Below are 15,489 nucleotides of genomic sequence, written 5' to 3' on the forward strand. Positions count from 1 at the left end.
GTTGAAAATGTTAAGATTTAATTTTTGATGGCCAGGCGTGGTGGCTCATGTCTGTAATCCTAGCACTTTGGGAGGCCGAGGTGGGTGGACCACCTGGGATCAGGAGTTCGAGACCAGCCTGACCAACATAGAGAAACCCCATTTCCACTAAAATTACAAAACTAGCCAGGCATGGCATGCCTGTAATCCCAGCTACTCAGTAGGCTGAGGCAGGAGAATCACTTGAACCTGGGAGGTGGAGGTTGCAGTGAGCCGAGATCATGCCATTGCACTCTAGCCTGGGTGAAACTCCGCAAAAAAAAAATAATAATAATAATAATTAAATTTTTGTAGACAAATGAAATTTTAAATATCTGAGGTTATGTTATAGCAAGTGCTTATTAAAATCATTTTTTAAAATTCTGCCTTCTCCATTGTACACGTCCATTTAGTTTCATTTCCTTCACCTTAATACATGTGAATTATGAGCTTTATACTTTTCCAACATTATCTGAGTTTATAAATATCTCACAGTTAAGTTGAATAGTCAGACGGTACATAAATAAAAAGAAAACCAGGACTTCAGTAGTACTGTAGAGATGTATACAAGGTACATTAGTGACATGGATGTACTATTGTAATTGATTTTTTATTATAAGGTACACGCCAAACAGGAGAAAAATGAATTCCCACTTTGGATCAGAAAGCAATATGATATAGCTGGAGAATAAGTAAGCTTGAATGTATTGAATAAGTTCTAGAAGCCCACTATACAACATTGCACCGCTATTTAACAACACTGCATTATATGCTTAAAATTTTGTTAAGACGGTAGATATCAGGCTAAGTGCACTTACCACAAATTTTAGAGGGAAGGTGAGGGAGGGAGGGATGGAGAGAGGGAAGAAGGAAAGGAGGAAAGAAGGAAAGAAGGAAGAAATAGAGGGAGGAGGAAGGGAGGGAGGAGACTAAAAGTGCGATACAATAGAAAACTCTAATAAACCTTTCAAAGGCATTTGAGCATCATCCTGAAAATCATTACAGGCCACTAACTAATTTTAGACAAGAAAGTAACATAATGAGATTGATGTTTAGAAAGATCACTCTGAATATAGTTTTAAAAAATGGATGCTTGTAGACCCATGATAATTTATGGAGCTACTGAAATTATTCATAAAAGTAATCAGGAAGTGAGTTCTAGAAACCTCAACAGAACTTATGACTAAATAGGGCCTGGGGGAAAAGCTGTAAGCAAACTTAGGTGATGCTTGGGGTTCTGGCTTGGGTGATGAGGTGGTGATGACTCCTTTGGCCTAGAAAGGCAAGAGTGGGTAGGGATGGATGAGATGGGAAAGTGTGTGAGAAATGACCTGTGGAAATCTCTAGGGCTTGAGGTGCTCAGGGAACACCCAGGTAGATGGTTATTTTGGTCACTGAGCTAGAAAATACAGGATAAGAGGGAAACATGAGTGAGGCTAGGGTGCCCACGAAACATTGACATAAATGTGTGCACAATGAGATGGGCTCCATAGGTCTGGACTCGGTGATAAGATGCGCTCTCATGAGCACTCTGTAGTGAAAGCTTTTGGAATAATGAACTTACCAGGAAGGTGATGAAAAGTAAGAGGAGAATTCAGTGGAGAATTCTGAGGATAGCTAACTTTTCACTGGAAAGCAGCAACATAGCAGCTTCGGACAAACATTGGAACAGAGATGACAGACACAGAGCAGGGGACCAGGTGAGCTTGTCAGAGAAGTCAAGCTTCAAGAAAAGAGAGTGACCCAGGGTCTCACCACCGAAAACGTGGTCCACAGACTAACGTCACCAACATCATTTAGGAATGTGTTAGAAATGCAGAATGAATCACTGGCCCCATCCCAACCTACTGGATCAGAATTTACATTTTGACAAGATCTCCAAGTGATTAATACACATTTTTCAATTTGAGACTTTATAGGGTCAAGGGTATGTGTTTCTTTTAGTCTGGAGCCTGGAGAGCTCCGATTCATCTTACCTCTGGCACTAACTTTCTGTGTGGACTGTGTGAGTGTCATATGTCCTCTCTAAGACATATCTTTTTCTCTTGAAAACTGAAGAGGTTGATCGAGATGATTTCTAAGATCTAACTAGAACAGTGTGGGTTATGGACACTCTGTTCCTTTGCCCCTCCTTTGTAGATGATGAATCCTACTAGTATCATCTGTTGTAGACATCACAAGTGCACATTTCCTTAGAGGAAATTGTACTATTATTTCAAAATAAATGTTATCCAATTTTCTATGTCTCCATAAGTAACTGAAGTGTTTTTTGTTGTTTTAATTGACATGTCCTTCTGTCAAAGCAGAACCATGTGACCTGAGCTTTCTCTTTTACTTTACCTGCATGGGAAACAATTACTGATTATATTTTTTAGCAGCAGTAAATGAGTAAACTAAATTAAGTCACACATAGAATACAAATGATATATGCTTCTTCAGCTCCCAAAGAATTCATAGATATAATGAAATGAGAGGCATCACTATTTTTCTAAACTATCAATATGTAAGAATAGTTCTACATTAGATGTTTTTCTCAATTTCATTAATACAGAGAGAAATGTGCATCGCAGAAAAATATCAAAGGATAATAGCTGTATTTTTTCTTTGTAAATGCTGTTCCAAAAGTACTGCCAGAAACACTCAGCACTCCTAAAAATTGTCTTTAAAAAAAAAAAGTGCTCTACAGGTTCCCTTGAAGTCTCTACTAACACAGCTTCCGTGCCACCTACACTCTAGCACAAGCACCGTTCCAGCATTTGTCTGTACCTCCACAGCCTACACCTCTCAAAAAAAAAAAAAAAAAAAAAAACATACACCTAAAAATTGTAGCAGTAATTGGAGCTTTGGAAGTCATCAATGACAATTTTGTTTAATCTTTTAAAATCTGTCACTTAAAAAGAAAAAAAAACCTAATGGTTTTCTAATAAAAATAGCGATGACTGTAATTCACAGATGGTTTACTTTTACAGGAGTCAGAATGACATTAACATTTTAATCTCAGCTAGGAACACTCTGCATCTAGCAGTGCACAGGGAGAGGGCTCAGTTGGAGAACATTTTAACCTCTCCTTTTCTCTGCTTAGTGAGAAACATTCTTTGATGTGAGAATACCACCAAAATGAAAAATGTAGGTGATCTGAACCTTTGGTCTAATTTTAATGAATCTTAATTTATTGGATTTGATATAACAATGTAAGACTGATTATACAGTAACATTCATTCCGTAGGAAAAAAACAAAAATGGTCAATAATTTTCTTTTGGTCAGTGTCATTAATAAACAGTGTAAATCCATGAAAATTCAGAATATATGTGATCTTATCTGTGTTTCCTTGCTAAAGAAGGATTCTTAAATTTGTATCTTCATTAATCCCTAGCATCAGTGAAAGTAGAGAACTATAAAGACTACATTCAGAATGGTTTCTGGGGAAGAACTCCAAAATACTACTTAACTGCTAATTTCATTGTTTTCAGAAAGACCAAACATTTACTACAAGTATAGCATCTCCAAAAAAAAAAAAAAAGTACAGTCAGACAAATGCTAAAACATCCAATAAGTATCTACAAATGTTGCCAAACCATAAATAAATTATATAATACAAAACTATGTGAAATAAAATAGTCCATTGGATACCCATAAAATATGCCCAAGTAGTTGACAGAAGATTTTTTTTTACAAAATAATCTGAATGAATGTAATAGCAGCAAGCATAATACCCAGCCATTGCAACAAAGTCTTTAGCCATGTCTTGGTAGGATGCTTGTATTGTGACTTCCGATCTCCAACCTCCACTGAGCGAATCTGAAGCCCAGAAGCCCTTTGTAACTTACAAAGCCCTTGGTTGTACCTCAGCAGTGCAGATTTGCATAGCCATCACTATGTCAAACACCCACCAGGGGTTCGGAGAGCAGGTCCACCCTTCCAACTCCTACCGTTGCACATGTCTGCCTTCCTCTCATTTGTGCTTCGATTGCCAGCCCTGCTTCTTCCCAGCCATTATCCCAATCCATGGCTCCCAGAAAGAAGTCCTTTTCTCCACTTCCAAAGCTGACCTGACATGCAGTGAAACCATCAATCCACTTCTCAACTACCCACTATCAAGAGCTTCATGAAATCCCTAGTGTATTCCAAGAAAAGTTCACTTCAACCTCTGTGTCTACTCTTCCTGTAATTTACCTTCCATATCTAAACCAAAACGGTCTATTTCCTGAATATACTGTATCCTGAGTTTCCCCTTTTCCCCACTTCCTTTGTCTGAGAGGAGGAGGCAACAGGGTCAGCTAGCTCCTGGTCCCCCAGCTTATGGCTGCACCTAGCCATGGGCTGAGATAATGAGGATAATTACTGGGAAGGAGCAGGGTTGGCAACTGAAGCACAAATGAGAGGAAGGCAGACACTTGCAATGGTAGGAGTTGGAAGGGTGGACCTGTTCTCCAGTTCTCTGGTGGGTTTTTGATGTAGTGATGGCTATGCAGATCTGCACTGCCGAGGTACAATCAAGGGTTTTGTAAGTTACAAGGGGCTTCTGGGCTTCAGATTCACTCGATGGAGGTTGGAGATCTGGTGTCACAATACAAACTGGTAGGCCAGTTTCACCCCATGTTTCTTTTTCCTTTTATTTCCTCTGTGACTTATTCTATCACCTGCTACCTTCTGTGACTTATTTCTGGATTGTTGAATGACTCTAGGGTCTGACTGAAGTTTTCATTTTCCATCTTACCTCATTTTCACCCTAGAAGCTATCATCCGTCTCTGTGACTCACTTTATGCAAGGGCTTCACAATTCTTTATCTTATGTTCTTTTTTTCTGATCTGAATTCATCCTGCCCACATCCCTGCCACTTGTGCATTTCAAGAATATGTGTCCATATTCTTCAGGAGATGCAAATATATATTTTTTATATATATATATATATAATGGTAAATATATACAAAGCACTATAATAGGATAAATAATAATTTGTAGGATGCTCTGGGAACACAAATAGAAGGTGTCAAAGCCCTAAAGGAAATGGAAAGGTGGATATAAAAATTCTAGTAATGAAGATGAGGTTTGATTTCAGTTGTAAAGGATACAGAGGAGTTGGTCAACAGGGAAGCAGCAGTTGCAGAATCTTCCAAACCTAAATGATTAATTGGAGTATTTTTCCCTCCCTTGCCAATGACCAGGTCAACAGTCTACTCTTAGACAGTTTTCAGAATTCAAGACAAATTTCGAAAGAATATTTTTGTAAAATTTAGATCTGGTCCTCTTAACATTTCCCAGCATATCCAAATTGCTCACGGGAGAATTTCCATGTTTTTCCTATAGTCCTCTTCATGATGTAGCCAGCAATTACAGGTGTAGCCTCTTCCCTCATCCGTGTCCACATAATTGTATCCTCAGATGGTTTATCTTCTGGTTCTTGCCCTTCACATGCTAGTTTCTCTGTCTCACACCCACCATCTCAAGATGCCCTGGGAAATTCCTGCTTATCCCTCAAGACAAAATGGCTTAGAAAACATGCTTCTCACTGAACCCTGCCTGATCACACCTTGATCACTCTCTTTTCTTGAAAGCTGTTTCTTGGACATAACTCTCTGTCCTTAGCATGGACAACTGCCACAATCTGCTCACTGCTGACCTTCCCCAGTACACTATGAGCTCCACAAGGATGGAGGCCTCCTTTGTATCCCCAGATCTAGCACAATGCTCAAGATAAACCTCCTTTGGGTTTTGGAATGGCTGTTAGAAATGCCACTGTAAGAGGATATACTCATTTTGTCCACCTCCCCTCCTGCTCAGGGTCTCCACTGAATTAGGAGAGGGGAACCAGAATCCTGTTCTCCCGTTTCCCTTCCACAGGTCTTTTAGGCATGTTGCTCTCCTTCCATATGTTAATTCCCCTAATGATCATTGTTGATCCCATCCATTGTGGAGTATCACCAGCCATCATTCCTTTGGAGTTCTGTTTTGGAACCCAGGTTTGGATGAAGTTTGTCTTTGGGAGTTATTCCCCCACAATGAGTTACATCCCACAATCAATGATGAACAGAGAGGTGACATGCTCCCTCCTTTCCAATGCCTGTCTCACAGATTTGTTCTGCAGAGCTCACAGACAGGACCAACTGTTCTTCCTGTCGACTGCCAAAATAAGTCAGCAGTTGGGAAGGAGAAAAAAAAAAGACTATGAATTATGGAAAATAACTGGGAAGATAAAATGGCAATACAATGAAAAAAAAAAAAAAGTAACAATCTCAGTAGCCACCCACTCATGTTACTGTCTCAAATTTCAACCAACTAAAAGAAACTAAACTAAATGAAGAAGAACATCTAGTCAGCCAGAAGGCTCTGAAGTAGACCAGTAGTTAAGAGTTTTTCCCGTTGATCTAACTAATTAGCCTGACTCTCATAATGCAGAATTCAGCCAAAATCTTCGGCAAAACTGTGTTTTATTAAGACAGCAGATCATGTAAGGGAAGAGTTAGGTGGAAAGGGGTGAAGTGACAAAGTGTGTTTGGAATAAGCTCCATTTTCATATGAAATAGCTCATAAAACATCTCTGGCCAACCATTCTGAAGACAAGGCTGACCTACAAACCTTTCCCATACCTAATGGTGTGTACGCACGTGCCAGCTTCTGGTGACACTGTGATGTATGGCATAGGCTAGGGGGGTGTTATTTTAATGTCCCCAGTTCATGCTTGGGAGCACACATGTTAGACTTCTCACTTCAATGGTGTTTGTCTCAAGTGCTAAGAATATGATTATAAACTTATTGCAAGTAATACTTTCCCTTTATCTAACCGAGTATCATCTCGGAGCTTCCTTGGCACACCACATTCGGATTCACCAGGCTCTCCTGCAATTACTTGTGTCTGCTTCTCCTAAGACACTATGAGTGCCTTCTATGTGAGGGGTATTCTTCACACCTACCTCAGTTCTGTGAATTCTTCAAATAAGCACAACACACAAGAGAATTACTTTAAAAGTGTATGAATGTGGCTTACAGTTTTGTGTTAAGAATTTTCTTTGGCAGCTGTCTTCATCGATATCAGTGCGTTTGGATAAGTTCTCATGCCACTAGAGCTTGTCATAGAAACTGATTTCATGTCATGCTAAAATTTCTTTTTAAAAATTCTGGAAAAGTATGTTCATCCCGTAACTACTGTTTGTGCAAACATCCAGAAGATTGTTGCTTAAAGATGACTTTCTTATCTTTCTTGAGACTTTTAAACTTTAGTTCTGAAGTTCTATAATTGCAATTGTACAAACATTTGATTTGTAATCATATGTGGCATAGTGGGAAAAATTATAGAAGTAAAACAATTTTATACGCCGGCTTTATGTTTCATTTTGGTCTTTTGAGTGTTTGTTTTTCTTTTTGTAAACTCAAAACTCAAACTCCCTGCTATGAGAAGAGGAAGGAAAGATGAGGGTCTGGATGGTCTTATCTTTTGACTGATAGTCAAGGCCAGTATTTCTCTTTTGCACCACATGGTACAACCCACATCAGTAGTGTGTAACCATTTTGCAAACAATGTGGCACATGCAGAAAACATACTTATTACAACAAAGCCTTTGGGATTTTGATTAAATGTAATAGTGTTTAAGCATCAGAGACATGTACTCTAATTTTCTTAGTTTGTTTCTTCTAATCCTCTGCTGGAAAAATCTTTTGTCTGATTATTTTTCCATCATCATTTTGGTATCTTCATGCTGTTAAATGTTTCCCTGCTGTTTACATTTTAGATGGGAGTCCGAAAAGTGTTTCTAAAATACTGGCATGCTGACCAACTCAATGATTTGTGCCTACAGTTGCAGAGAAAAATTATAACCTGCCAAAAAGGTAACATTTATATGCCAACATTTCTGAACTTCTTTGAGTTGTGAAATGCAAAATCTTTTAGTGCATCCGTAAGTTTAAATGTCAATGGGGTCTGCACCCGAGTGACCACTGTATTCCATTCCTGGATGCTATCTTCAGGCAAATAGTTTTTGGGTGTTTAGGAAGCATCGTGGTTTAGTTTGTTATGCAACTGTCTCAAAATGAACATTTGCAGACATTGGTCATGTTTTAATTAGACATCCTTTTGTACAAAATTTTATATTGAATTTCCCTAAACTACAGTTTGGAAGAGGGAATATACATCTCTTACTATATATGCATCCATTACCCTGCAAATACTCAGGCTTTTAAATTATTTCCAAAAGCACAGGACAGTGAGAGTGTAACATTGACTGTGCAGCAGGGAAAACGTCTCCCCTGGCATGTAGGTACAGCTATGGCACCAAATTCCTGTGTCATTTCAGTAGCGCCACAGGGACACCAGAGTTTGGAGAACCGGAACAAGCCGATGAACCAAACAACATTTTCTGTAATTCTACATGTGCCTTGGAAAAAGTATTGACTTTTTTTTCCCTTTATGAAGTGACAGTAATATTTGGAGTGCTATCTTTGAAAGCAGATAGTATCTATTCATTTTAACTTTAGAAGAGATTCCATTTGGAATTGTTTTTTCTATCAAAATCCAAGTGACTATTGAAAATGGGTACTTTTTAAAAACATTACTATGCTTCACATAAGATGTACATGCGTAATAGATTTTTAATTTGCTTAATAGCTTATATATATATTTATATATATTATATATAATTATATATATATTCCTGAAAGAATAATAAAAGAGGGAGAAATGATCTATATGCTAGCTTTTAGTGAGATATAGTGAACTCAATTCTAATATATTTGAAACTGTTACTCTAACAAGGAAACCTAATAGGATCCCCAAATCACTTTTATTCTTCTCAAGCCTCTGTCCACTTTTTCTGTGGGATTCATTCAGGTATGCCCCTGTGTGAATCTCCAATGGGTCTTTTCATTTTCTGATAAAAAAAAAGTCACCTGTAATCCCAGTTACCCAGGAGGCTGAGGCAGGAGGATCCCTTGAGTCCAGGAGTTCAAGACCAGCCTGGGCAACATAGTGAGACCCCCATCTCTCAAAAAATTTCTTAATTAGCCAAGCATGGTGGGACGCAACAATAGTCCCAGTTACTCAGAAGACTGAAGTGAAGAATTCCTTGAGGTCAGGAGTTCCAGGCTGCAGTGAGCTTTTTCTACCACTGCACACCAACCTGGGTGCCAGAGTGAGATCCCACCTCTAAAAGAAAAAAAAAATCAAAATTAGAAAAAAATAAATAAAATAAGAAGCCCTGTTACATGCTAGTCCCTTGAACAGTCTCTGTTCAGATTTTAACACATCCATCTCAAATAATGATCAAAATTCAGAACTTCATTCTAAGTTAAAACATCCTTCTTGGCTATTGCAGGCCTGTCCCATCCTTACTGGACATGGGACTGATCGCTACCTACTCAGGTTGCCTCAGGGTCTCCCAGGGTTAATAAGGAGGGGAAGAAGTAAGGAGGTGTCTTCTGAGGAAGATAAAAAGTCTTCTAAAGATAAAAAGACCTGCTTCTGGCAAGTCTTCTGATGACACAGGTGTACTATGGCGCTGGTCTCCTCCAGCTGGGGCAGACTTCAGCAGCTTTCCACATATTCCAGAGCACTTCAGGGACTTCCTTCTCTAACTGGCAACATCCTCCTTTGGCCGGTCATTTGCAACTCACCCCTCAACCCCTGGGCACCTTGCAGACCCTCTGTTGGAGTCTCATTATTCTCTCTGTACATGTTCTTTGTGAAAACCACATCTTTGTGAAAACTGCAGCCATGGCCTCTGAGATATCACAGTGCACAGTGGCTCCCAACCCCAAGGAGCCACATGCCAAGATCTCTGGGTGGCCTCCTGAAGCCACTTTCACCAGGCTGAGGCAAGGGGGAGCCTTGGACAAGAGAGGGCCAACTGCCACCTCTTGGTAAAGGAGGTATCTTCTTTCTAGTGTGTGATGACCTGGCCTTAACATCAACCTTCATCAGCGCAGGGGAGAGGGCAGGCCACAGGTCTGTTTTGGATCTCCCTCTTGCAAGTCCTGTTTGCACGTTTGGCCCTGCCCCAACCCACGTTTCCCTGGAACACCAGTGGCACCAACTTCACCAGGGATCTGGCTAGCAAAGCAATGCCTCAGGCCCCACCCAGGACCTATGGCATCCAGAGCTTTATCTGCAGCCTCAGCTGAAACTGGGACAGGGAGAGTCTCATTTAATATAATGCTAAAGACAGAACAGGGTATCACAAATTCTCCTGAAAACTTCCCTTAAATATGATAATAAGAAATTTTGCCCCATTAGAAATTTCTGTTCTATGTAACAAAGATTAAATTGCTGTACCCTATTGACCTGGAACAGAAAAGATGAACAGAACTGTAATTACTTGTTCACTTTTCTAAAGATAAAAATTAAGAATGGTCTTAAAAGGTCGGGCGCAGTGGCTCACGCCTGTAATCTCAGCACTTTGGGAGGCTGAGGCAGGTGAATCACCTGAGGTTAGGAGTTCAAAACCAGCCTGGCCAACAGGGTGAAACCCCGTCTCTACTAAAAATACAAAATGAGCCTGGTATGGTAGTGCATGCCTGTAATCCCAGCTACTCAGGAGGCTGAGGCAGGAGAATAGCTTGAACCCAGAAGGCAGAGGTTGTGGTGAGCCGAGATCATGCCATTGTACCACTCCAGCCTGGGCAACAAGAGTGAAACTCCATCTCAAAAAAAAAAAAAAAAGCCTTAAAAAATGACATCAAGATAGAAACCATAATCTCATATTGCATAAGTGAAATAATGAATATGAGTATTTTTTAATTACAGGGTTTTAAATGCAAAGCATTAATTATTGATTTTTATTTTCATAGCTCTTAAAACAGTTCCCTCAATGCTTTTTGCTAATATTAAATTTACTAAAAATTTATGTGATCTGGAACCATTTCCAGTTTTGTTTTTTTTTTTTTTTTTTTTTGAGACGGAGTCTCGCTCTGTCACCCAGGCTGGAGTGCAGTGGCCGGATCTCTGCTCACTGCAAGCTCCGCCTCCCGGGTTCACGCCATTCTCCTGCCTCAGCCTCCCGAGTAGCTGGGACTACAGGCGCCCGCCACCTCGCCCGGCTAGTTTTTTGTATTTTTTTAGTAGAGACGGGGTTTCACCATGTTAGCCAGGATGGTCTCGATCTCCTGACCTCGTGATCCGCCCGTCTCGGCCTCCCAAAGTGCTGGGATTACAGGCTTGAGCCACCGCGCCCGGCCTCCAGTTTTTTTTTTAAGAATTCTATATTTTTCTTTAAAAATGTCCAGGGGAAAGAAAGCTGTAACTTTTAGTTTTAAATTTAATCATTTTAATTTGAAATTATTCCTACCAGAAGTTTTTTCTCTGACTGTATATGCTCATTTCATTCAGATGAAATTAAGACCTTACATGGCAGGTGTCTTAGCAGCAGTCTTCTGAATTTGTCTGAAAGACAATAAACATCAGCATCCATTAGTGGCAATTTTATTTTTACCAGTTGCCCCTTATTGAAGATATCAATATTTAGCAACTGGTGTAACATTTTTAAAGGATTTTAAAAGGCTAGTGGGATGAAGTGTGAGAAAATGAGGTCTTCTGGAGACGGGACAATAGACTCTGGGTGAATGTGAATCCAATGAATAGCTGTTCTGTAGTGGGAGGTCAGGAGAAGTCTGGCACATCCACATTAATCTTCTCTTTATTCCAAGAGATTAAACATCTTGAATATACTCACTTTCCCTCTTCCGAAAGCCAATGTCTCCCTTGTTTTTTTTTTTTTTGTTTTGTTTTTTGCTTTTTTGGGTTTTGTTTTTTTTTTAGTGTAACGAGAAAGAACAAGTGAACAGGCCAATTTCAAGCGTTCTGCCTTCTTCTCGCTCGAGGTGCCCATTGGTTCCTACTGCTCCACTTTATTCCACATTTTATCTTCCTGGGAGTCTGATCGTATCACTCTGCTTAACATTTTTCCTTTACGTTACTTCACAATGACTGTTTTACGGTTAACTTAATGCAACTGCATTCCAACGTAACTAAACCTTCAGTAGTGCCATCGGAAAAAAACGCTTTCAGCATTTCAGATATCCACATATTATTTTCCTCTTCAGCCATCATAGTAGAATGTTCTGTTCAACTTTCCACCAGCTACTCAAGTAAAGACATCAAAGTCAGTATCATAGGTACCCCTCATGTTTGTTATTTTATAACCATGAACTATTTTAAAGCACTTAATAATTTATAGGCTTCTTCCTTTCCCAAGGGCAAGAATAAAGTGGCTTTGTTGCAGACATTGGCTTTCCTGAAATGATCCATCTTCTACCGTCTTAACCAACTCCTTATAATCCCAGAAACTTTTAAAATTGGGAGAGACAGAATCATAAAGTTTGAAAAGACTCTAATCAGAATTCCTCCGCCTGCACTTGTCCACTTCACCCATGAGAAGGGGTCACTGTGCCGGCCTTGTACACACTCAGGGCCTGGGAAGCAACTCTTTCATGAGCCAGCCTGATCCACTTCCACCCTGTGCTGATTGTTAGGAAGTTCTTTCTAACACTGATGGCAAATAGGCTTCCCTGTGACTTTCTTGGTTGGTGATCTGCCCCCTGAAGAGTTAGAGATTAGGTCTGTGCAACTGCAGGCTAAGGAAATGTAATTTCACCTCCTAAGCTTGGGGACATATGAACCCTGGCTCTACTATTCTTTGGTTGTGTTGACCTGGAGGAACTTTCTTAGTTTCACTAAGAGAGGCGCCATTGTGTCTGAAATTGAGGTAGTGGTATGTTTTGTCATTGAGTTTCAGAATTGAATGAGGTAATAGTGTCTTACACACAGAGGTCCCTTTAAATGGTGGTCTTTTGTTTTTAATTCTTGTATTTGTTACTGACATATTGATTTCAAAGCATTTTCACTCATTTCCCTCAATTTTTACACATTTTTCTAGCCGTCCTTTCCCAGAGAGCAGGATGGATGTCCTGTATTTATATAGTCTTTTTCCAGAGTCTTAAATATAGTGTTAATTTCTCTTAAGAATTAAATCATAATCTTAGAAACAATATATGCATGATATTTCCAAAGACAAACCCCATAAGCCTTAGGTGTTTATGTAATAATGTGATGTAATGAAAGATGATTCGTGCATCCCAAAATGCTGCAGTTGGAGGCATACCCCAAAATTCTGTGTCATTTGGACCTAGTTCTTTCCCATCGATTTAACTCCAGTCCATCAGTGTCCAGCTTGTGTCACCAAAAACAGTGTGGAGGCCTTTATCATCAGTATTGCCTGCAAGATCTCATTCAGGTCAAAGTACTTTGCCTTTAGTGTTATCACTGCTGATTTAGATAAATTCTTATTCTGGGTTAAATATATCTTATTTTATAACTGCTCAGAAATAAGCATATTGTGATTTTTGTTTGTGCATGTCTGAGTTTTTCACTTTTCCTCTGTTTACTGACCCACGATTCTTCTGTAAAAGTTATCAGAGGATTTTTAGCACGCCAGCACCTGCTTCAGAAAATGAGCATCAGACAACAAGAGGTGACTTCTATCAATAGCTTTCTGCAGAACACAGAGGACATGGGGCTGAAAACCTATGACGCCCTGGTCATTCAGAATGCTTCAGACATTGCCCGGGAAAATGACCGGCTCCGTAGTGAAATGAACGCTCCCTACCATAAAGAGAAGTTAGAGGTCAGGAACACGCAAGAGGAAGGAAGCAAAAGGTAAAGGCAGAGAGCATGCAACTTTAATTACCTCTGTGATTGATTCAATGGAGTCATGAAAATTCATACAGCCTTTAATGCAGAGTTTGATCAAATAATATGACAGGAGTTACAGGAACAGGCATGCGTGGTTTGTTATTTGAAACAGCAGCAGTCTAAAAAGATGCTTTCCAGTGCTGTCTTCTCATGAGTTCGAGGCTGTCTGCGTTCCTTCATTCGTATGTGATGATGACTGCCTCACTTGCCCTGCTTGTGTCACTTCACGACCTCAAGCACACTCTAGTTCTAAAGCATTTACTGTTTCTGTATTAGCAAAACTATATAGCTTGGCTGTTGACATTTTCGCACAAGTGTTACGGACATAAGGCTGGCTTATAGAAACTTGTGGAAATCTGACCCAAAAAATGGAGATACCACTCTGAAAACACGAAAGAAAGTGAACTCGATAGATTGTAAGTGTATTATATATCCCTGTGTAAACTGTCACATCTCTCTTTTCCAATAAAGCAAGCTTAGGGGAAAGCTTTTTATTTAACAGTTCACTTTAGATGCTTAAACAGAAACATGAAGACCACCTGGTCCTTCTCCATTTGATCATTCTCTTCTCTCTGAGAACGATGAAGACACTCATGAACCACAACACCCCTAAGAGGGAGAGCAAGGAGTTCCTTCCTTTGGACCTTAATTCATCGTCAGGGAGATGTTTATTTTGCTATAGAAACTTGGTGTAGTTTCTCACTGAAAATGACTCTCCTTTCCCATTTCTGCTGATGTCAATTTTTTTTTTATTAAAGTGGAAATGGCAATGTGTATCTTGTTAATTAGCTTCAAATATCTCAGTGATTAAATACTGAAAAAAAATCCCCTTTGTACAAAAAAAAAAAAAAAGACTGTAATTAAACATTACAGGAAAAACAAATTATCCACTGAGTGCCACGCTTTCATCTTCAGCTATTTCATTTTCTACATGGGCGGCTGGCTCTGCCTTGTGGTAGATTCTAGCCCTGTTGGTGTTCTGCCACAGAAAGATATAATTATAAAAACAAATGCTTGGGAACTCCTTGTAGAGTGAATGCATTGGCATCTTGCTAGCACATGATTACGTTGACATGTGAAGCCAGAAGAAATTTTTTTTAAACAAGATAACTATTAATTTTATATGACTTCCAAAATAATATTTATTATTTTCTCTGCTGGAACTAAACGGCCACCTCAATTTCTCAATTTGATTATGTATGTATTTTCCTGATACAAAATTAAGTGAAGAAGTATTTCTCTATTTACTGAATACCAGCAGTTTCCTTGGCACTGGCCAACCATACAGAGTCAAGGAGGAGAAATAACAGCTCTGCACATAATTAAATAATTTCTGGTAGAATTTAAATGGCAGGAAAGAGAGTGACGGGGAGAAAGAGAACACTGAAATGTAAATTTCTGAGAGTTTTAAGTAGAGTCTCTCCTCCTCTTGCGAGGGGAAATGGTGATGAACTCCCAGTATTTGATGCATCAGTAACTCTCTATTAAGATGGATTTGCCAGAAATTATCATTCAGATTGAAATTCTGGTTTTCTGATTTGTTTAATAATCAGAGTGTGAAGAATTCATTCAGCAAGTGCCTGATGGAAAATGCGAAGACCCTTAAGTAGTGTTGCGTTTGTGTGAGAATGTTTAAAAAGTAATCATGATGGATATCCCGCGGGCTCATGTGCTTTTCATCACAAAGCCCGAGCCAGAGGACGGGTGGCCTTCTCTGGACCAACTGGTCACCAGAGGGCTGCACACGTCCTCCAGCCACAGCAGGAAGGGCTGCTTGCCAAAAAGCCGTCATTA

At 39.6% G+C, this 15,489-nt stretch overlaps 1 protein-coding gene across 4 annotated transcripts in view; it reads left to right on the plus strand.

Moving 5' to 3' along the window:
• The window catches only part of MYO16 (myosin XVI), a 702,722-nt gene that overhangs the window by 603,712 nt on the left and 83,521 nt on the right, over positions 1 to 15,489 (plus strand). For all 4 annotated transcript variants that reach the window (XM_073014491.1, XM_073014490.1, XM_007960876.3 and 1 more), the window contains exons 29-30: positions 7,748 to 7,844; positions 13,413 to 13,659. In XM_073014491.1, coding sequence (XP_072870592.1) covers positions 7,748 to 7,844; positions 13,413 to 13,659 — 344 coding nt within the window. The remainder of the gene's footprint in view (positions 1 to 7,747; positions 7,845 to 13,412; positions 13,660 to 15,489) is intronic.

The sequence above is a fragment of the Chlorocebus sabaeus genome, chromosome 3 (assembly GCF_047675955.1).
Source record: "Chlorocebus sabaeus isolate Y175 chromosome 3, mChlSab1.0.hap1, whole genome shotgun sequence".
Classification (NCBI taxonomy): domain Eukaryota; kingdom Metazoa; phylum Chordata; class Mammalia; order Primates; family Cercopithecidae; genus Chlorocebus; species Chlorocebus sabaeus.